This window comes from Piliocolobus tephrosceles, chromosome 14 (genome assembly GCF_002776525.5).
Source record: "Piliocolobus tephrosceles isolate RC106 chromosome 14, ASM277652v3, whole genome shotgun sequence".
Lineage (NCBI taxonomy): Eukaryota > Metazoa > Chordata > Mammalia > Primates > Cercopithecidae > Piliocolobus > Piliocolobus tephrosceles.
This window is the reverse complement of record NC_045447.1, coordinates 28233885-28257941: the sequence shown is the minus strand read 5'-3', so window position 1 is coordinate 28257941 and position 24057 is coordinate 28233885. Positions and strand designations below refer to the sequence as shown.

Genomic DNA, 24057 nt, shown 5'->3' with positions numbered 1-24057 from the left:
AAAAAATAATTTTTAAAAATGGACAAAGCCTCGAAGAAGTTTGGGACTACGTTAAAAGTCCAAACCTAAGAATAGTTGGAAGGAAGAAGAGAAAGAAGATAAATCTAAAAGTCTGGAAAACATATTTGAGGAAATATTCAAGGAAAACTTCCTTGGCCTTGCTAGAGATCTAGACATCCAAATACAAGAAGTTCAAAGAACACCTGGGAAATTCATTGCAAAAAGATCATTGTCTAGGCACATAGTTATCAGGTTACCTAGAGTCAAGATGAAGAAAAGAATACTAAGAGCTGTGAGGCAAAAGCATCAGGTATCCTAAAAAGGAAAATCTATCAGAGTAACAGCAGATTTCCCAGCAGAAACCCTACAAGCTAGAAGAAATTGGGGTCCTATTTTTAGCCTCCTAAAACAAAACAATTATCAGCCAATAATTTTGTATCCAGTGAAACTAAGCTTCATAAATGAAGGAAAGATACAGTCTTTTCCAGACAGATGCTGAGAGAATTAGCCACCACAAAACCAGCACTACAATCTAAAATGAAATCTAAATCTTGAAACAAATTCTGGAAATACACCAAAATAGAACCTCTTTAAAACATACATCTCACAGGACCTATATAACAATAACACAATGAAAACAACAACAACAACAAGGTATTCAGGCAACAAATAGCACAATGAATAGAATAGTACCTCTCATCTCAATACTAATGTTGAATGTAAATGGACTAAGTGCTCCACTTAAAAGATCAGAATAGCAGAATGGATAAAAATTCACCAACCAAGTTTCTACTGTCTTCAAGAGACTCACCTAAAATAAGGACTAACATAAACTTAAGGTAAAGGGATAGAAAAACATACTCCATACAAAGAGACACCAAAAGCGAGCAGGAGAAGCTATTTTCATATCAGACAGAACAAACTATAGAGCAATAGCAGTTAAGAAAGACAAAGAGGGACAATATACAATGATAAAAGCACTAGTTCAACAGGAAAATATCACAATCCTAATTGTTTATACACCTTAACACTGGAGTGCCCAAATTTATAAAACAATTACTACTAGACCTTAAAAATAAGAGAGATGGCAACACAGTATTAGTGAGGGACTTTAATACTACATTGACAGCACTGGACAGATCATCAAGACAAAGTCAACAAAGAAAAAATGGAATTAAACTATACCCTACAACAAATGTACCTAACAGATATTTACAGAACATTCTACCCAACAACTGCAGAATATACATTGTATTCATCAGCACATGGAACATTCTCCAAGACAGACCATATGATAGGCCACAAAACAAGTCTCAGTGAATTTAAGAAAATAGAAATTATATTAAATATTCTCTCAGACCACAGTGAAATAAAACTGGAAATCAACTCCAAAAGGAACCCGCAAAACCATGAAAATACGTGGAAACTAAATAACCTGCTCCTGAATGATTGTTGGGTCAACAATGAAGTCAAGATGGAAATTAAAAAATTCTTTGAACTGAACAATAATAGTAACAAATAGTGACACAGCCTATCAAAACCTCTGGGATACAGCAAAAGCAGTGCTAAGAGGAAAATTCATAGCATTAAATGCCTACATCAAAAAGTCTGAAAAAGCACATATATACAATCCAACGCCACACTTCCAATTCTCCATGCAGTTGGTGAAACAAGAACAATCTAAACACAAAGGCAGAAGAGGAAAAGAAATAAAAAAGATGAGAGTAGAACTAAATGAAATTGAAATGGAAAACAATACAAAAGATAAATAAAACAAAAAGCTGGTTCTTTGAAAAGATAAATAAAATTGATAGACCATTAGCTAGATTAACCAAGAAAAGAAGAGAGAACATGCAAATAAGCTTTATTAGAAATTAAATGGAAGATATTACAACTGATACCACAGAAATACAAAAGATTATTCAAGGCCAATATGAACACCTTTATGGGCATAAACTAGAAAACCTAGAGGAGACAGATAAACTCCTGGAAATATATCACCCTCTTAGATTAAACCAGGAAGATGTGGAAACTCTGAGCAGACCAATAACAAGCAGCAAGACTGAAATGGTAATTTTAAAACTGCCAAGAAAAAAAGTCCAGGACCAGATAGATTCATAGCTGAATTATATCAGACATTCAAAGAAGAATTGATACCAATCCTATTGACACTATTTCACAAGATAGACAAAGAGGGAATCCTCCCTAAATTATTCTATGAAGCCAGTATCACCCTAATACCAAACCAGGAAAGGACATAACCAAAACAGAAAACTACAGACCAATACACCTGATGAACATAGATGCAAAAATTCTCAACAAAGTACTAGTGAACTGAATTCAACAACATATCAAAAAGATAATCTACCATGATCAAGTGGGTTTCATACCAGGGATGCAGGGATGGTTGAACATATGTAACTCAATACATGTGATACACCACATAAACAGAATCAAAAACAAAAATCACATGATCATCTCAGTAGACATAGAAAAAGCATTTGACAAAATCCGGCATCCCTTTATGGTTAAAACCCTCAGCAAAATCAGCATAGAAAAGACACACCTTAAGGCAATAAAAGCCATCTATGACAAACCCACAGCCAACATTATACTAAATGGGGAAAAGTTGAAAGCATTACCCCTGAGAACTGGAACAAGATAAGGATGCCCACTTTCACCACTTCTATTCAACATAGCACTGTAAGTCCTAGCCAGAGAAAGAAATAAAGGGCATCCAAATCAGTAAAGAGGAAGTCAGAATGTCATTGTTTGCTGATGATATAATCTTATACGTAGAAAACCCTAAAGACTCATCCAAAAAGCTCCTAGAATTGGTAGATGAATTCAGCAAAGTTTCAGGATACAAAATTAATGTACACAAAACAGCAGCTCTCCTATACACCAACAGTGACCAAGCTGAGAATCAAATCAAGAACTCAACCACTTTTACAATAGCTACAAAAATAAAATACTTAGGAATATACCTAACCAAGGAGGTGAAAGACCTCTACAAGGAAAACTACAAAACACTGCTGAAAGAAATCATAGATGGCACAAAGAAATGGAAACACATCCCATGCTCATAGATGGGTAGAATCAATATTGTGAAAATGACCATACTGCCTAAAGCAATGGTCATTGCTTTAGGTCATTCAATGCAATTCCCATTGAAATACCACCACTACTCTTCACAGAATTTAAAAAAAGCAATCCTAAAATTCATATGGAACCTAAAAAGAGCCCACATGGCCAAAGCAAGACTAAGTAAAAAGAACAAATCTGGAGGCATTGCCTTACCCAACTTCAAACTATACTACAATGTCACAGACACCAAAACAGCATGGTACTGGTATAAAAATGGTCACAGAGATTGGTGGAACTGAATAGTGAACCCAGAAATAAAGCCAAATACTTACAGCTAACTGATCTTTGACAAAGCAAACAAAAGTATAAACTGGGGAAAGGACATCCTATTCAATAAATGGTGCTGGGATAACTGGCAAGCCACATGTAGAAGAAAGAAACTGGATCCTCTTCTCTCACCTTTTACAAAAATCAATTCAAGATGGATCAAGGACTTAAATTGAAGACCTAGAACCATAAAAGTTCTAGAAGATAACATCAGAAAAACTCTTCTAGACATTGGCTTAGGCAAAGACTTCATGACCAAGAACTAAAAGCAAATGCAAAAAAAAAAAAAAAAAAAGAAACAAAGAAAAATAGATGGGACTTGGCCGGGTGCATTGGGTCATGCCTGTAATCACCTCACTTTGGAAGACCAAGGCTGGCAGATCACTTAAGGACAGGAGTTCAAGACCAGGCTGGCCAACATGGTGAAACCCCATCTCTACAATAATACAAAAATTAACTGGATGTAGTGGTATGTGCCTGTAGTCCCAGCTACTCTGGAGGCTGAGGCAGAAGAATCACTTGAACCTGAGAGGTGCAGGTTGCAGTGATCTGAGATAGTGTGACTACAATCCAGCCTGGGCAACAGAGCGAGACACCATCTTGAAAAAAAAAAAAAAAAAAAAAAAGATTTGACTTAATTAAACTGACAAGCTTCTGTACAGCAAAAGAAATAATCAGGAGAGTTAACAGACAACCCCCAGAGTGGGAGAAAATTTTGCAAATAATGGATCTGACAAAGGACTAATATCCAGAATCTACAAAGAACTCAAACAGCAAGACAAAAAAAAAAAAAAAAAAAAAAAAAAAAAATTCCCATCAAAAAGTGGGCTAAGGACGTGAACAGATAATCTCAGAAAAAGATATACAAATGGCCAAACAAGCATATGGAAAAATGCTCAACATCACTAATTATCAGGGAAATGCAAATCAAAACCACAATGTTATATCACCTTACTCCTGCAAGAATGGCTATAATAAAAAATAATAGGTGTTGGCATGGATGTGGTGAAAAGGGAACACTTTTACATTGTTGGTGGGAATGTAAACTAGTACAACCACTATGGAAAACAGTGTGGAGATTCTTTAAAGAATTAAAGTAGATCTACCATTTTATCCAGCAATCCCACGACTAGGCATCTACCCAGAGGAAAAGAAGTGATTATACAAAAAGGATGCTTACATTTCCATGTTCATAGTAGCACAATTTGCAATTGCAAAAATATAGAACCAGCCCAAATGCCCATGAATCAACCAGTGGATAAAGAAAATGTGATATATATATATATATATACATATAATATATATATATATAAATATCCACACACACACATACACACACACCATGGAATACTACTACATAGACATATATATACACACATATGTGTATATATATGTGTGTGTGTGTGTGTATATATATACACATACCACGGAATACTACTTAGCCATAAAAAGGAATGAAATAATGGTATTCACAGCAACCTGGATGGAATTGGAGATCATTATTCTAAGAGAAGTAACTCAGGAATGGAAAACTAAACATTGCATGTTTTCACGCATAAGTGGGAGCTAAAATAATGAGGAAGCAAAGGTATAAGAATGATACATTAGACTTTGGGGACTCAGGGGAAAAGAGTGGAAGGGGGGTGAGGGATAAAAGACTACATATTGGGTACGGTGTACCCTGCTCAGGTGATGGGTGCACCAAAATCTCAGAAATGAAAAAATTTTTAAAAACGACAACAATGTCAAATTGTTTTTATTAATCGTCCTATGCACAATTATGGCAGTGGTTTGCAATCCCACTGCCACTTGAAAGGCAGTCTTCAAGTACTTCTGCAAAATACTCATCCCCAAAACCCAGGCAAAAAATTTTGATTCAGTAACCTAAATCGTGTGTCCAGCATTTAATTGTTTGTTTGTTTGCTTGCTTAAACTTCATAAGTGATTTAATGAATTTTGAGTTTTAAAAGCCACCACTTTAACTGATCTGGGGATTCAGGTATTGCTTCAAGCCTAGAAAATCTCCACCATTTTGTCTTCAAATGTAACCTCTCTGCTATTCCTTCTCTTCTCTACTTCTCTCCTATAAACATACATTAGAGCTCTAAATCTGTTCTTCCCATCTTTTAGTTAACCTTTCGCATTTCCGTCAGTCTTTCTCTCTGGCCTCAGGGCTGTATGATGGCTTAAGTGCCATCATCTGATTCATTATTTCTTCACTTGGCCTTGTGCAAGCTTGAGTTTATCATATCTTTTGTGTCTCTGCTTGTTATTATCTTTTTAATTTCTAGCACTTCTACTATTATATGTAAATCAAATTTGCCTGTTTGTTTTATAATGTATTTTTATACAGATACTATTATATGAGGTTCTTAAACTCCTTTTGAACTTCTTCACTTTCTTCCAGAGTAAATTAATCCCCCAGTTACTGAATTCATTAAGTCAAAAGTCAATTTGTTCTTGCTTAGCAATTGCTTTCCTAATGTGCTTTGAAATTATGATTTGCCATTATAAATCTTATCATCATCTCTCTGAAATAATTTATTCCTTTTCCAGTAATGTTGGGGGTTGCCCTCTACTTCCTTCATTCAAATAAGATATTTCAAGGAGCAATTGTAGGCCCCCATTCTGCAATGTTTTGGCATTCAATCCAGACCCAGTCACTAAAATAGTCAAAAGCATAACACATGTTCTGACTACAATGCTATGACTGCTTTGGTTTCAAGCAGTGAGCCTCCAGTCCCCCACCTCATATAGTACACTTCTAGAGAAATCAAACTTCAAGTCCCTTTCTCTGTTTACAGAATTAGAACTCAGCAGCAACTGCTTATCTGTTGTGTTTTGTCTGCTTTCTTATATACTGAGATGTTCATCTTGTTTTTTAATATGGCTTTGTCTTTTTAGGTAGCAAATATTATATCTTCATTATTGCTATGTACTTATATTCTAGCTAGATGACTGAATTGTGATATGATAACACCAACTTGATTCGTACTTTTTGTGCTATCATTATTATATATATATATATTCTATCTAGCTGAATATATAAAAATAAAAATTTATATTATTGTTTGAAAGAAGTCAAAAGTATTGATGTTTAAAAGTGATATTTTTATCCATCTAGAAAACACAAGAGTATCAACTCCAAAGCTACTTTAGCTAATATGATAATTAATCCTATTTACAAATAAAACACATATTTATGTACACATATATTAACAGTTTTCCTATATAGCAGAAATACCCTATTAGAAATTAATTGTATAACAAGGCTTCTAACCAGGCAGCCTAAATCCAGAGTCCCTTCACTTAATCTTTATGCTATATGCCACTACATGATTTATTACTTACATTGACTTGACCCTAATCACTGAGATAAGAAATTGACCAGTATACCTGAAAGCTCTTTGGAATGCGCATGTTCAAAGGAGTCCTTTCATACATATCTCAAATTCTTTCCCTTCATGATTTCAGTATTTGATTATTACTCAAATCTTTCCAAAATACCTCTCCCAAAGTGGAGCTAGCCAGATCTTATTTGGCTTCACCTCCAAATTCTGTTTGCTTTATTTGCATGTTTTGTCTCATGATAACTCCATTAGCAGAAAGAGGAGGTCCCTGTGCCATCTAACAAAGCACAAAGAATGTGTGATTTCAATCTTTTCTGAGACTTTGACTCTACATGGCCAAATTCCTGTTATCTTCTTGGCAGCATCCACTCTTATGTCAAAAGAAGACAGACCTTTCCACAGCTCTGTCTGTTTTCTCTTCTGGTTTTGTCTCTTTCTTTCCACAGGTCTATGTAATCTGTATGATTTTACTAAATGTTTTTTCTTTTATTTTTATCATGGAATCTTTATGGCTTTCCTTCTTCTATGTAACAATAGATTTCCCCTCCAAATTCTTTCTCCAAACAAGTAATACAGTGAATTGAGTAGGAAAAACTTATTTTATCTTCTCTAGAATCATAACACACACACACACACACACACATTCACATTCAAACTTGGGTAGATAAACTATTAGGAAGATATTAAAAACAAGGGTTGGATATTCATGATTTTCAATGAAATTAATGTGCTGTGTCATATGACTAAATAAAAATTATGCAAATATGTCTGCATAGAAGCTGAGCACTTAGGATCTTGCTCTTCTTAGAATTTGTTAGACTCTCTCTGTGTTAACTTTGTTCTGAGTACCACAAAATAAGAGAAACGTGAGTTCAAAAGTGAGCAATCAGAATGTTAAATTGTGGCTATCAATCTTGGAAACAAAACTATTTGATGAATTTCTTTTTTCATTCTTGTTAGGTGGATAGAAGTAGGAAAAGGTCTTATGGATAGTGATTATAGAGATTGGTTTTGGTTTGATTTTGATTTACAGATATTCTCTCTCTTTTATAACACAGTTCAAAATGTGTTGCTACTATGATACTGAGTTTCTCATAAATAAAACTTTTCAAGAAAATTATGGATTACTATTTACCTTGGATGTTGAAGTGAACTGAATAAATTATGTCTCCGATTAGTCCAATAAGAGCAGTCATTGATTATTCTAAATATCCTATTGGACAATTCCAACAAAATCAGATGAAAATGACCCACTAATGCAACTGGCAAATAACTTATTTAACAATAAGCATGTTCTTCTTTCTGCAAGAGACTGTGCTGGACTTTAGAGGAAAATAAACCAACAACAAAAGTGTGATACTAATGCCAGTTTAATTCTAGCCCTAACCTCCCTAAAGAAGATTACAAATCAGTTTGGAAGACAAGAACAATGCATTACATATAAAACAGTTAAATAAAAATTTAGTAATTAAATGGGAATAAAGAATATGAAGCAGAATATTTTAAAATTGATAAGTGGTAAGACAACAAGTTCAGAAGTCAAGGGTGATCATAGTAGGCTAGGCAAGCAGGGTTATGTGGAAAAACTAGGACTACTGTTTGAGCTTAAAATGACCAACAAAGTCATACAGTGAATAACTATACCTGAGCTTAAATAGGCCTATAGACTTTTCTTGCATAATTTTCTCTAATTTAAAGTAACCTCAATTGTGTGCGCATGCATGTAAATGTGTGTATGTTAATGCATAAATATATAAATTTGTATCTATAAAGAGGTATAAAATATTTGCATTAGAAAGAAATTTTGATAGTCTATAACTGAAACTATAATTTCTGGTAGAACTTCCAAGCTTCCTCCTAGGAAAATGACAAATCTTAGACATTCTTTCATTTCTTGAGTTCATCCACTGTTTATTTACAGTGGATGAAATAGGTGTATTCTTTCAAAATTTTGCACTGCTTCCAATCCCAAACAAATAAGGCAAAACGAACAGTAGTAACAGCAATAACATCAACGTGAAAAACGTCAAAGGAAAATTAACATTGTCTAAAATTGAGCCTATACTCAAAGTAGAGTTCAAGCATAGTCCTGTATAGGTCATGGAGCAAAACTGAAAGGAGACTCAGAATTGACCTGCAGTTGCCCTTGAACCCCGACAAAGAACACTCTAAGAGAAGAAAATGACAAGTGAATATAATTCTCAAAATTTACTGATGGAAAAAAATTACTGATACTCTTAACTTCAGTGGAATAAAGTTTTGGAGATACCACAGTTGCAGAATAAAGACACTTAATATCCGTGTAAAAACACCATGGCCATCCCAACCACTCTAAGTTACTTGGCTGATAAAGGGAAAATAAAAAGGGAGAGAGTGTGTGGTTTTTTTTGTTTGTTTGTTTGTTTTGTTTTGTTTTGTTTTGTTTTGTTCCAAACTTAGAAACAAGCACATTGTTCTGGGGCTCTGGAAAGTTGTGTCCAGCCCAAAGGCATTCAAATGCAATTTTTCAGTCTAATCAGGCCCAGTCATGGACCTTCTTTTATTTCTCCTGATTGAAGTCTGTGATACAGACAGGGAATCTGCAGTTTCCTAATGTCCAGATGACCAGTTTTAAATATGAAAGAAACTAATATTTATCCAATACCTGTGCTTTACCAGGCACCGTTAGGAATATTGTAAAAAAAAAGATTTCTTCATTTGAAGGTATATTTGATGGACAACCTCTAAATCTCCTTTTAACAATAAATGTATTCAATTTAGAAGTTTTAAATAGTTTTTGAACTTGATGCTTAAAAACAAAAACCAAGAATGTACCACTGAGTTGATGGAGGTAGGGAAAGTTCAGACAGTAGAATCTCAATGAGGAATTACAAATTCACTTAAATGTAAGGGGATTGGGTGTTAAGTGTAAATATAAGACCTTCTCATTGGGAAGACTCAATGTCTATAAAGGGGGTTGAATTTCTGGCTCTGCACCTGCAGCAAATCTCTAAGACTTAGATCCTTTGTCCAGAAAATGAGCTAATTTTGGGGAGAGAAAGTGAAGGGTTTCACTATTTATTTATGACAAATATTCAACACTCACAATTCTCTCCAATCAGAAGTTCCTTGAGATGCTGTTGGTCTTGCCAGTCAGAGAATGGAGTCATCTGACTCACCCATTCTGAGAATGGCCCTACAGACAGTATAGATTTTAAATTGACCATTAAACCTGCCTATAACCTTGTCAGCCTTGGCGAAGTTCATCTGGATGGATGCATGGTCCTTGGCATCCATGATGCGGTTGCTGGCAGATCATTTCCACTGCATGTACAGGTTCACAAACTTAGGCTGGATAATATCAATTATGTTCAATTACAGAGATGTGGCGAGAGTTAAACGAGATCACGTAAAAAATGTGCATGAAAATATCCATAATCTGTGAAGGACTATGCATTGAATGTTGTTATCATTGAATGTTGTTAGCAATAGCATGACCATTTTTTACTTACAAATAAATATTGCAGTTGACTTATTACTAACTCTAAGAAAGGTTCAAATTGACATGAACAAATAAAACGTCAGGAAAGAAAACTAGAGTTCCATGTGGGGACTATGTCTAACATGGTTATATTAAACATTGTGGAACAATTAATTTGGTTTTGTTGTCTCTCTTCTAGGATTTTTAAACATTTATAAATTCTCAATTCTTTCTATCCAATCTAAACATTTTACAATATCCTGTGGACCTTACTTCCTTAGTAGATTCCCAGAAGGTAATGATTTGCTCTTTTCTGCTCTCCAAGCAGCTTCTGTGTTGGTGCAGAGTTGCAGATCTCTGTTGGTGGTAGGTTCTATTCTGCAGAAACCCCCTAATCCTCTGTTTACCACAACATGAGTCTATTGCCATAGAAATGATAGCTGAGATCCCAGATTCAACACCACTGACTTCACAGCAGGGCCTGGTAAGAGGAGACTCTGAGCTAAGAGGGGGGAACGCAATGTATGAGAATAGTAGGCACTCTGTAGCCTTGAAAGAAAGGGTAATTGTCAACATTAGAATAAAAATTCATGAAAGAGCTACATTGTTAGGTGCTCTGTAGTTTATTTTCTGTATAATACTGCCTGGCTAAAAGTAATCATTTTGAAATCTTATGTCGTTTAATAGTTTGCTTTCAAAAGGTCAGCAGTTTCCCTTGATTGCATTTGTTTCTTATTGAAATAAGAAACAAGCAGCTTCTAATTAATCTTGTTGCACAATTGATGTTTCTGTGGTCAAAGATTTCCCTTTTCATGATGTGTTGTTTTGTTTGCGTGTTTATTGTGTGTGTTTGTTTTGTCTTGTTTTTATTAACAGAAGAAAGTGAACCTGAACAAGATACTAAAGGTATTTTTTTTTTTCTTTCTGCATGGCTTCTTTTTAAATGTGTAGCTCTTTTCAACTGTTTATTTTTGCCGACCTTATAAACAGCTCTAAGTGCCATTTTTTAAAGAAATAACAAACAATGTATAGGGAATATTAAGTCACAGCACTTAACAGTGTTATTAGATAGGCTTCTTTATTATATAATATGCTTACTGACCATTTGCATTTCTTAAGAAAGATCGAGTTAAAAGAAATGTTTAAATTTGGTGTCTCTGGAAAAACAAACAAAATGAAATGAAATAAATTAGCATGAGAGTATAAATCCCACATAGACTGGAAAAGAAAGCTACCCTTTGACTAAAAGACTTTTTGAGGGGAGTAGGGGGCTTTACAGTTTTTGGATAAATGTTAGGATGTCAAGGTGCCAATTTGGTTTTTACTGTGATGATTTCAACAAGATCAGGAGTATTATGCAATTGCTCCAAATCAATAAAAATTAAGTTATTTTAATTGCACAGAGACATATATATGTAGTGGAATATGATTAGAGGAAAATAGCTGGAAATTAAATTTGGGAAAAATTCTACTTTTTTCTAACAGCTTTCTGTCAACAGTTTCTGTTTTCTGTTAAAAAAAAATAAAAAAGTACCTTGCATTCTGATTAAGCCCCAAACTTTGTGCTCTTCTAACCTAAAATTTGATATTTGGGGGATGAAATTCGTGAGCTCTCATGTAATAGAGTTGTCTGTAGGGATTAATCTTAAACTGGTATTATTTAAAACTGTACCTCCTTATACCTCCTTATCTTAGTATCTCATATAAAGTACAGATAATGTTTTCTTATTTTTAAATACTGGGTTGCTTACAACTAAATGCAAGTAAAAAAGCATTTTGCCTGGTCCTGTGTGACTTTTTTTCTTAATTTATTTCTATCAGTTATTGTTGGTTTGAATCATGTAACCTAAAAACCCTTTCAAAGGAAGCTAGAAAATAACAAAAGAGCAAGGGAAAAGAAAATCCATGGGAGCTCATTGTGTCCTTTGAAATAACTTCTCCGAAATAGAAATTGATAAGAGACTTAAGTATTCCTCTGGCACTGCTCCCTTACCAAGAAAAGAGAGGTAGTTCATCTCCAGCCAAACCACTCATTTATTTCAGGACTTAATGTGGATCCTCTGTCCCTTGGGCTTTTTACTACACTCCAGTGCAACTTCAGAGTGAATTATGCCTTTATCTTTTTACTATATATTACTCCTGAAGATGACAATCAATAATAAAACTGATTATGTATCTGAAAGTGCTTTGAAATAAGGAGAGAGAGAATATAATGTGGGTATGTTATAAAAGATTTTAGAATTGCTGGCTTCTTGAGCCCAATTTTGAATATAGGATTCTCCACTTGCAGTTAGCCTGCAAGTCTGCCCAAGAGACATTAAAGCCCCAAACTCATGAATAAATCCCATGAGAGAAAACCCAGAGATAAAAATATTACCTGTGTCTATTTTCCATGTTGCAGATGCACTTGCCTGCCCACAGGAAAGCAGGTGGCTTAGGCTCACAGTGAATTGGAGAATTATGGATAAGACTATGTATGGAAAGAGTGGTTTGATGACTTTTTTGTTTAAAAATCCATATCAAAACAGTTATAAATGCTTTCCAACTAAGTAATTTAATGCTCCTTCTATTAAGTGGTTTGTTTATGTAACAAAACACTTTTATATTCTTTTATGCAAATAAAACACAATATAGGGATATTCTATGCCCATTTTATTTAACAAGAAACATGTCATATCACTTTTTAAATTGATGACCTAGAATGCATTTTCAGCTTGTGACTACCACTGAAATAATGAGATTTACTGTTGACCTATGTCCCAAGTTTGTTATTGCAGGTGTATTATTATTCATGGAGTTTAGTCTGGCATTTATTTTTAATTGCAACTGACTTTATTGTTTATGATGCTTGAAAAACATGTCAAAATTTCCCTCATTACCTTTTTATCTTTCATATTTGAAAATGGTAAATCTGAGTATTATGCAATTGTCAGAGTTGGGTAAAAATATATCAGCTTTATTGCTGATAAGGCTGGAATGAAAAACAAAGATTTCTATTCCATGTGAGAATTAGACTAACATAACTTCTGTTTCCTCATCCTCCTCCTCCCCACCCCACTCTTTCCCCTTCACTCATACTTGTAGGATGAAGAAGCCCTGACCTGGTGAACTTACTTACACACATCCTTCTTAGATGCAAGAGAGCTGGGAGACTGATAGCTCAGAATAGGACTGAGATACACATAACATATCCAAGTGCCTTCCCCCAACCTTATCAGAGAAGTCACTATGTTCATTCATTTATTTATTCGTTCACTTAGCAAATATTCATTGAGTGCCTACCATATATATGCACCATGCAGGATTCTAGAACTAGAGATAGATACATAGATAGATATGTAGATTGTGTCAGTCAGCTCATGTCAAAAAGTAAAGCAAACCTTGCCCTTGTGATGCTTACATTCTAGAGGGGAAAGACAGACAAAAAACAAACAAGCAAACAAATAAATCAGTAATTGCCAAATGATTCAGATAGTGGTGTTATGATAAAATACAAACAAGGGTAAGAGGAATGGGGATGAGAAAGTACTATGATAAGGAAACATTTGAGTAGAAACCCAAAAGACATCTGCTATCTCCTTTGAGAAGGGAGGAAGACTGGAAGGAAGGGTGGAAACTAACTTTCAGTACTGAAATAAGGGGGTTGAGTTTCTATGTTATCGTTTAGAGAATGTGAGAGTGCAGGAGAAAGCAGCTTCCCTTTAATTCCTGGCCTTTTTGTCCTCTTAACCTAACCCACTCCACTTAATGAAGCCCATGGCCAGCGAAAGTATATCTGCCCCCTTCAGGGAGAAGTTTATCGGCAGTCTCACATTCACGAAGCTATGTCAGTAGTACTCCTGTACCCGCCTGTGCCCCACTGGAGCCCCCAAAAAGTTCCAATGGAGGGCAGAATAGTACATTAGTTAAATTAATTCCAAAGTCACGTTGAATTGACTATTTTATTTACCATCCCACACTATGCTTACTTGTGTTGCGCAATGTGGATAATCAGAGGTTTTGCAATAAGCCCAAATGATATTCCAAATAATATAATAACAGCCAAAAGAAAAAAAAAAAGCTGCTGTAAATTAGGACAAAATAAAACCTTTCTGATTACTATATTTCCAGGAATAATTTAAAGTCCCCAAATTAAAACTCTTGGCTTTATAAATTAAAGCAGTAAAACATAATGGAAATTACATTATTCTCCAATTTTTTATTCTGTTCATCTTCAGCCAGAAGGCTTTCATTCAAAAAGCCTTTTTGATTCAAAAAGTTCAAGGGTATAGTCAATGTTACTAGAACAGTTTTCTAGCACATGTGAGACTGAAATGTGCTAGATTTTCCAAATCTCTCAAAGATCCTGCTTGTTTCAGATTCTCGGGGGCAATGGGATCCATAGATGGTCATGCAGTAGTCCCACACTCAAAAAATTTAGGAAACACAAGCATAGCCCCAACCCCTACAAGAGTTATTTTAGCCAAATGATGAACGTGGACTCTATGTCTCCATTATTGTAACCAGAAAACATTAGAAGAGTACCCGGATGCACCCTCACTAGGATGCCTTTCAGTGTTACTTGTTAAGAGTCTACAACGTGTGAATTTAGATTAAGTTGGGAGAATAAGAATCCAAGCAGAGCCATACATTGCATTTGGGTAATATGTCCCTTACATCTCTTGTAGTCTATAATGGATCATCACTCTTCCTTTTTTATTCCCCGATGCTAATGATTTTCCCTGTTAAGTGTCTGGGTTTGATTGAATTGCATCTTCATAGTGTTCTTTGAAATGTTCCTCAACCTTTTAATTTTTGTAGCTTGTTAATTAGACCCCAGGATTTACTTGAAGTCAGCCTCAATTTTGGTTTTGGGGGACAGATTCAGCTTCATTTTAAACATTTGACAGCGTTCTTTGTTATTTTATTAATAATTTTTTGCCTTGAAGATAGCACCTTCCTTGCATTTCTTTTCTCCTGGCTTTTGGGCCCCACATTTCTATATTTAATATGTCAATATCAAAAGAGAGGAAGTCAAATTAATTTAAATCTGTAAAAAGCCTTCAATTGTCAAACAAATCAAATGTTCTTTAATCTCTTTAAATTATGCAATGCTTTTTAAGAGGTATTTAACAATCAGACCAACTTGAAACACTGCTCTGGACCTCTTCTATCATTGTCCTGCATATCTCCTTATCTAGCACATGTGGTCTCCCCATACTTTAGTTTAGAATCCAATCTTCACAAATTTCAATTTAACTAGAACTAAGTTTCAAAGCATTGTGTTAATTGGGGCTTCATACTCTAAGTCCTAGAAATCAAAAACTAGGAGTTTAAAATATATTTACAGTATAATAGGCCATCCAAAAGATTCCATAATAGTTTAAACAAACACTGAATTTGAAGTCAGAAGACCTGAGTCCAGGTTTCCCACTCATCTACTTGTTACCTTGGGAAACCAACTTACTTAAATTAAAAAAGATTTTGTTTCCACATCTGTAAGATAAGAGCAGGAATTTAGCTGATCTCTGGAGTCTCTTCCAAGTTTAATGATTCTGTGAATCTAAGTATGCCACAATTTACAATGCATTGCGAACCTCAATCCCACGCTTTAAAGGTAAAATTTCTTCCTACATCAAAATAACTTCCTCTTACTTAATCAGTGGTCAGAAAGGAATAGAAATTACTCAGTCTCCTGCCTACATTTTATCTAAAATATTCTCTTTTTTTTGCCCAATATGTCATCTGAAAAGTTTGACACAATTTTTCTGTCCTCCCACTATGATACAGTTGAGGGTGTAAAGTATAATTATTTGATTAATTCAATAAAATACTATCCTGTGCTTGCTCTGGTCAGGAACTCTGCCTGAAACAATACAGCAGTGAACAAAAGGCAAGGCTTTTGGCTTCAAACAATTTAATGGGAAAGGGGAATTATAGACAAGTAAAAAATAAATAAGGTAATTTCAGATAGTTGTAAGGTCTGTAAAGACAATAATGTAGGCTGCTGAAAAGTGAATGGGGGGAGGATTACACTTGATTTTGGGTGATTAAGAAGGACCTTTCTGAGAAAATGTCACTTAAACAGAGACTTGAATGATTCAAGGAACCTACTACTTGAGGATCTGGGGGATGAGTGGTCTAGGCAGAGGAAGAACAAGGGCAAGTTTCTATGTTAAGAACAAGCTCAGTGTGTCCTTGAGTGGTGAGAAATGTAGGGTTATAACATAAACGGCTTGGAGGCTTGGCCATGGCATATGGTATTATCCTTAAAACAGAGCAAACACTGAAGAACTGGACACAGGGGAACATGGTCTAATTTGCATTTTTAAAAGACCGCTCTAGCTTGACCATTTCCTACAGGAGCATCACTCACCACTTCTGTCTTCCTAACAGTTTTTGCCAGGATCCTGCGGGCTCCTGAATCCCACAATGTCACCTTTGGCTCCTTTGTGACCCTGCACTGTACAGCAACAGGCATTCCTGTCCCCACCATCACCTGGATTGAAAACGGAAATGCTGTGAGTGTCATGTGTGTGGGGACTTGTCTGGGGAAGACCCATTGGTGGTGAACTGCAGGATAGACCATAAATTTGTAGTTACCCAGATCTCTGTCATTGGTCTCATCTATACCACTTTTCAAAGCCTCCCAATACCTTTGTCCTAGAAGCCATTGCCATAGAAATCAAACTCCAAAAGTTTGCTTCCTTCCTTGTATTGTGAGGAATACTAGAAAACCAAATTCTTTCTTTATGCCTTTGTGTAAATGGGAAGTGGTAATAATATCTTCCCATATAAGTAAAATAATTTCATAAAACTCATCACTGAAAGATTAGTTCCCTGCTAGAGGCTATTTTGATGAAAAGTAATCCAGAGTTAGAATCTGTGTCAGTTCAACATTCTTTTCTTCATTTTTAATAGTAGTAATAATAACTGATGTATATTAAGTAGTTATTTTCAGCCAGGCCCTATTCCAAGCACTTTACCTACATACATTTATTTATTTATTCATTCTACCAATACATATTGAGCTTCTGAACATCAAACACTATTCTAGACCCTGTGGATACAGGAGTAAACAAAACAGGCAAAGTTATCTGCCCTCAAAGAGCTTACCTTCTCATGGGGAAATACAGGAAAATACATGTTGTATGTGTATGGTGTCAAATGCTATGGAGAAAAATAAATCAGGAAAAGGAGACAGAAAATTCAACCTTAGGAGAAATCAGACTCTCCTACACTGTTCGTGGGAATGGGAATTACTACAGTCACTATGAAGGATACTCAAAAAGCTAAAAATGGAACTGCCATATGATCCAGCAATCCCACTACTGGATATACAGTCAAAAGAAAGAAAATCAGTATATTTAAGAGGTATCTCCACTCCCATTTTTATTGTGGCACTATTCACAATAACCAAGATATAGAATCAACCTAAGTGTCCATCAATGGATGAATGTATACAGAAAATGTGGTACATATACACAATGAAATATTACTAATCCATAAGATGAATAAAATCCTGTTATTTGCAACAACATGGATGGAACCGCAGGACATTATGTTAAGTGAAATAAGCCAGACACAGAAAGACAAGTATTTCACGTTCTCTCTCATATGTGGGAGCTAAAACAACTGATCTCATGAAGATAGAGAGTAGAATGATAAATAGCAGAGGCTGGGAAGGGTAGTGGGGAAGGGGGGATAAAGAGGGGTTGGTTCATGGGTACATACCAATAGTTAGAAGGAATAACATTGAGTGCTTAGTAGCTATATTAGTCAGTTCTCACATCATGATAAAGTAATATCTGAGACTGGGTAATTTATAAAGAAAAGAGATTTAATTGGCTCATGCTTCTGCAGGCTGTTTAGGAAGCATGATGGCTTCTGCTTCTGGGGAGGCCTCAAGAAACTTACAATCATGGTAGAAAGCAAAGTGGGAGCAAGACATCTCATATGGCCAGAGCAGGACGAAGGGAGAGGAGAGGTGCTACACACATTTAAACAACCAGATCTCACAATAATTCACTCACTCACTCACTATCATGAGAACAGCACTGAGGGGATGGTGCTAACCCATTCATGAGTCTTCTGCCCCCATGATCCAGTCACCCCACGCCAGGCCCAACTCCAACACTGCGAGTTACAATTTGACTTGAGACTTGGTGGGGACACAGATCCAAACCATAGCAATAGCACAGTAGGACAACTATATATAGTTCACAACATTGAACTACATAGCACAATACAGTATTTATTGTGTATTTCAAAATATCTAGAAGAGTGGAATTGGAATGTTCCTAGCACAAACAGATGACAAATTATTTAGGTGATGGATATCCCAATTACCCTAATTTGATCATTACACGTTGTATGATTATATTAAAATTTCACATGTACCCCGTAAATATGTACAACTATTATATATCCATAAAAATTTAAATTAAGAAACATTTTAAACAGAAAGTTAGACCTCAGGAGGAAGATTATATTTTTAAAAGAATGATCGGTGAAGGTTCATTCAGACAAAGACATTTGAACAAAGATCTGAAGGAGTTGAAGGGTGAAGTTACATAGATAACTGGGGGAAGATATCTAGACAGTGTCTGAGATAATAGTATACATGACATGTTAGAAAAACAGCAAAGAGACCAATGTGGTTAGAGGTGAGTAAGCAAAGAATCAAGAAATGAGAGGTAGGCATTGTGGATCCTATAGGCCTGTGTGGTCATTTAGACAACTTTGCTTTTATTTGAGTGAGATGAGGTGCCACTGTAGGTCTCTTTCTGTCGTCTGTTTTTCCACTGATTCTTGTTCATTTTGTGTTGTTTCCTTGTGTGCCTAGTTATCTTTGGTTATCTGCTGTGCATTGTTTTGAGTAAAAATATCAGGAACTATTTTGAGGTCTAGATGAAGGTATTTTTCTCCAGAGAGAATTTTGCTTGTTTCTGCCAGGGACAAGAGGTTACTGCTAATCTCATACCACCTTCAGCTAAGCTCAAGGTATGAAGCTCCTTGGGCATCCCAGATAATTATAACATGGCCAGTATTTCATTATGTGGACTATTTAACTTGTAGTTCACACTAATAGCTCCCTGATATCCAGTTCTTTTAGATCATAATTTATTATATCTCTTATTAGACTCTATACCTTAATTTATTATATCACTTATTAGACTCTTATGGGCATGAAGTTTTGATTTATCTCCTGACTCCCTAAGGCCATCCAAAGGAAAGTTCAAATTTTCTGGGTTTGGAAAATTCTCTAAGGGTAAATGAGATTTTCTTAGTTTGTTACATCTATTAAAATATTTTTTTCAAAATTTTAATTTTTTTCACTGTTTAACTTTGTCTGAATAACCTAACATCAACATCTGAGACAGAAACCTATCATGGATTTTTATTGTCATTGTATAGACTTTAACCACTTTGGTTTGCACTGAATCTTTAGTTTCTGATACTCTTTATGAGGTTAAGAAAATTTGTTTTTATTCTTAATTTGATAATTATTTTTTAACATAAATGTATTTTAAAATCAATAAAACACTTCATCATCAATTACATCCACTTTTTGATGAGCATGTCATTTTTCACTTTAAACTGCAAAGTTTCCCTTATGTTGAACCATTCTTTCATTTCTGAATACATAGCTTTTTTGTTTAATTTTTTTTTTTTTTTTTCCGAGACAGAGTATCGCTCTGTCACCCAGGCTGGAGTGCAGTGGCGTGATCCCAGCTCACTGCAAGCTCTGCCTCCCGGGTTCACGCCATTCTCCTGCCTCAGCCTCCCGAGTAGCTGGGACTACAGGTGCCCGCCACCACATCCGGCTAATTTTTTGTATTTTTAGTAGAGATGGGGTTTCACCGTGTTAACCAGGATGGTCTCAAACTCCTGACCTCGTGATCTACCCACCTCAGCCTCTCAAAGTGTTAGGATTACAGGCATGAGCCACCGTGCCCGGCCTTGTTTAATTTTTTAATTGTGCTGTTTCAATTTTCTGCATGTTTTTCAGGATTATTTACATCTATTTTCAATAATACAAATGATTTTGTCTTTTAGTAGGCTATGATGATCAGGTTTGGTTACTATTTTTCCAACCTCATAGAACAGACTGGCAAGTTTACATAGTTTCCTTTGATACAGAACTTAAGGTGAGAAAGTTGAGATGCAAGTCTCTCTTATACTCAGAGACATTTTCCTCTACTATACCAATAATTACTGCTTCTCTCTTCTCCACATTCTTTCTATGTAGATTCCAATTAAATGAATTTCTTTCAAAACTTCAATCTTTCTCTTCTTTATGCTCTACATATGTTTGTGGAGGAAATAGGGGGCCCCATTTTATCTGTCAGGTTATTGTCAAGCTCTAGTGTCCACCATGATTGTCAGCTATAGGAACTCACAACGGAAAATCTCATTCACAATCTCTATCTCACAGGTAGATGCCTCAGACTGGTGCCATATGCATACACAATAGCTCCCAGAGTTCTTCAATTACTTTGCTGACTTTCTTAAAGTTGGCTCCTGCTTACAGCCCCATGCTATCTGAAGTTTGAAATTTTCCATGACTTTATAGGGAAAATGTATCCATTCTCCTCTCGATAAGTCTCTTCTTTTGCGCTAGGTTTCAGCTATTTAGTTGTTGTTAATTTTTCTATCTATCCAATCACTTCTCTTTATCTTCCAGAATTTGCTGGAAATGTCCGATTCTTTGATTATAATACCATCTTTCTATATATTTATTTTTCTTAATTTTATATTTGATTTCTCTTTTAGGATTTCAGGTCCATAAACGAGAGTTAAACATGTGAGCTAAGATTATTATTACTGTAACTCTGGTGTTAATGAACATAACTTGCATGCAACACAATCTTATTATTTTCTTTGTCATTTTAAAATATTCAGCAGAGCAAGTTCTTTTGCTACTATTTAAGCCTACCTTAAGCAGGCTCTGTGATTTTTCTGGTTACTATTAGTTGATTTTAAATCATTAACATTGTCCCAACTTAGTTATTTAAGTGTCTAGTCCTAAGTAATAACCAAAGCATCCAATGGCATTCACAGTTCCTCCGTTCTCAGGGATATTTCAGGTTAACTTTCATGTAAGAAAAAATTGCAGTTGGCTTCTTACCTCATGCTCACTCATTCTTCTGCCTGCTATTTATGACCCCAAAAAGGTTGGGTGGGAGGTAGGGAGGAGCAATAACTGGTGCAGGAGAGCTTTAATTCAACTGACACACTTGTAAGTTGGCTTTATACCTTCTGTGCCTGCCAGCTATTTAAAACTGACTCTTACCCTCATAGACATATTCATGATTCTTCAGAAATCAGGGAACATTAAGATGATAGCAGTGATGCATTTTCCTCAGGCCAGCCATTTTTGGCCACATTAGCAAGTCCCCAGTCTACTAGTTGATGGAAAGTCTCTCTGTGTTGGGGTCTAATCAGTTCCCCCAAAAAGTCATCTTGGGAGGATTGAAAATGACTCCCAATCAGATCTTCTATACAACCTTTTTATTGACAAACTCTGGAAGCCCAGACTGCTAGACTCTCTCTCTTCTTGGTTCCTTCCACTGGAACTGCCAGACAGCCTTTAGATTTTGCAGGTGAGAATTACATACTTGTCTACTGTGTCTCCAAATTGCAAGGGTGTTGGAGTCCCCAAGATCACATTCATGTTTGATGATTCATTAGAAGGACTCACAGATTTTAGAAAAGCTGTTATACTTATGATTATGGTTTATTGCAGGAAGATGATACAGATTAAAATCAGCACAGAGGAATCAGTTTTCCTCTTCTAGTGAAGTTGCACGGATAGCACTTCATTCTCCCAGCAGCAATGTGTGACATCATGCATGAAGTACTGTCAACCAAGGAGGCTCACCCTAACCTTGGTGTCCAGAGTTTTTACTGGAGCTCAGTTACATAGACGTGAAGTGCCTACATAACTAGTCTTAGCTAGTTTCCAGCCCCTTTAAAGGTCAAACTAATACAACGTGGCCTAGGATCCCAAGTATTCACTATCATTCACATTAGTATCATAAACTATCTGGCATTGCCCAAAATCTCAGATATACAAAGATACTCTTAGTACACAGGATATTCCAAGGGTCAGAGGTCATCTCTCAGGAGCCAGTCAAAGGCCAGAACTTTCTTTGGGGGTTTGAGCACCTTGAGTCCATTGAGTTAGCCCTTCAAGTTTTTACTGCACAGCAGTAAAACACATATATAACTCTCCAGGTGGTCCCATGGAGGATACTTTTATGCCTTAAGGAGATGGGTGTATGTCCAACCCAGTCCTTTGGGTGGACTGAGAATGGCTTTCAATATGACTGAACAACCCAAACCTTGATAACTCATCTAACTGATGGCTATTTTCAGTTTTCATTTCCTCCAGGATAGGCTATCCAACTTTTTGGTATCTTGGCTGTAGTGAACACATATTATCATATTACAATATTTTAATGGTACCATTTGGAGGTCAAAGAAGTGTCCCAAATCGGGACACTTTAATATCCACATCATCCCAAATTGTGTTTAATACAAGCATCACAACAAGAAAATGGGGGACTTCTTCTTAAAGAAGGCAAAACCTTATGGTATAATTCAAATGATATTAAATATAATTTCTACCCAATCCAAGGCACATTCCTTCAGGTTCTTGAACTATTTCATATTTTCCTGACTTTCTCTTCTCCAGGATTATATTAGTATGTTACGGCTGCCATAATAGAATCCCACAGATTGGGTGTCTTAAACAACAGAATTCTTTTTCTTATGGTTCTAACGGCTGGAAGCCCAAAGTCAAGGTGCTCTCAGGGTTGGTTTCTGGTAAGGCCTCTCTTCCTGGCTTGCAGATGGCTTCACATGGTTATCTCCCTGTATTCTCACAGGGCTTTCTCTCTTTGTGTGTGCACTTCTGGTGTCTCTGTGCCTACAATGATGAGCACCAGAAATCCCAGAATGATTTTTTCATAACACAATTCTTATTCCTAGTTTTTATTCCTCTCTTTTGTAGACCATCATAAGGTTTCCTCCTCTAAATTAAATAACAGTGACTAAAACTAAGGCAAATACTCTGGAACAAAACAAAAAATAAAAAAACAGCCTTAAAGCAGGAAGTTATCCCGTCACTAGGGCTTGGCATAATGTAGGCTTTAGAAGAACTTTGCGGCATGAAAGAATAGTAACCCTGAGGCATCTCCATGTAATATGTGAATTTGTATACCGCTTTTAAATAAAGTTAAACAACTTACAGTTTCAGAAAGATGGAAGGGAAGAGTGTTCAGAAGACTGGGAGTGAAGTTTCCCAGACCTGAACCCTTATTCAAAGGCGTCTCGACATGGATAACCTCGAGAACATTAAGCTAAGTGAAATAAGCCAGATACAAATGCCAAATGATCTCACTTATATGTGGAATCTAAGAGTTGAACTCACAGAAGCACAGAATAGAATAGTGGCTGTCAGTGATGGGAAGATGGAGAGATGATCATCAAAGGGTACAAAGTTTCAGCCATGCAAGATGAATAAGTACTGGAGATGTAATGTACAATATGGGGACTACAGTTAACAACACTGTATTGCACAATTGAAATTTGCTAAGAGGGTAGATCCTAAGTGTTCTCAAAACACACACACAAAGGTAACCATGTGAGGTGATAGTTCACTAGCTTGATTGCAGTGATCATTTCATAATATATATGTATACCAAAACATCACCTTGTTCGCCTTAAATATGTACAATTTCTGTTTGTGAGTTATACCACCAATAACCTAAAAAATTAAAAGTCTATATTTTTTTTTTAAAAAAAGGAGTCTCAAAGAATAATGCTTTGCTCTCTACTTGCACCTGG

At 35.8% G+C, this 24057-nt stretch overlaps 1 protein-coding gene across 4 annotated transcripts in view; it reads left to right on the top strand.

The window, feature by feature from the left end:
* Positions 1 to 24057, top strand: part of MUSK (muscle associated receptor tyrosine kinase) — a 137195-nt gene that overhangs the window by 58652 nt on the left and 54486 nt on the right. For 3 of the 4 annotated variants that reach the window (XM_023201329.3, XM_023201320.3, XM_026456251.1), the window contains exon 6: positions 16600 to 16724. In XM_023201329.3, the coding sequence (XP_023057097.2) occupies positions 16600 to 16724 (125 nt within the window). Of the gene's footprint in view, positions 1 to 11100; positions 11131 to 16599; positions 16725 to 24057 lie in introns of all 4 variants that reach the window. The other variant, XM_023201325.3, reaches the window with a different exon arrangement.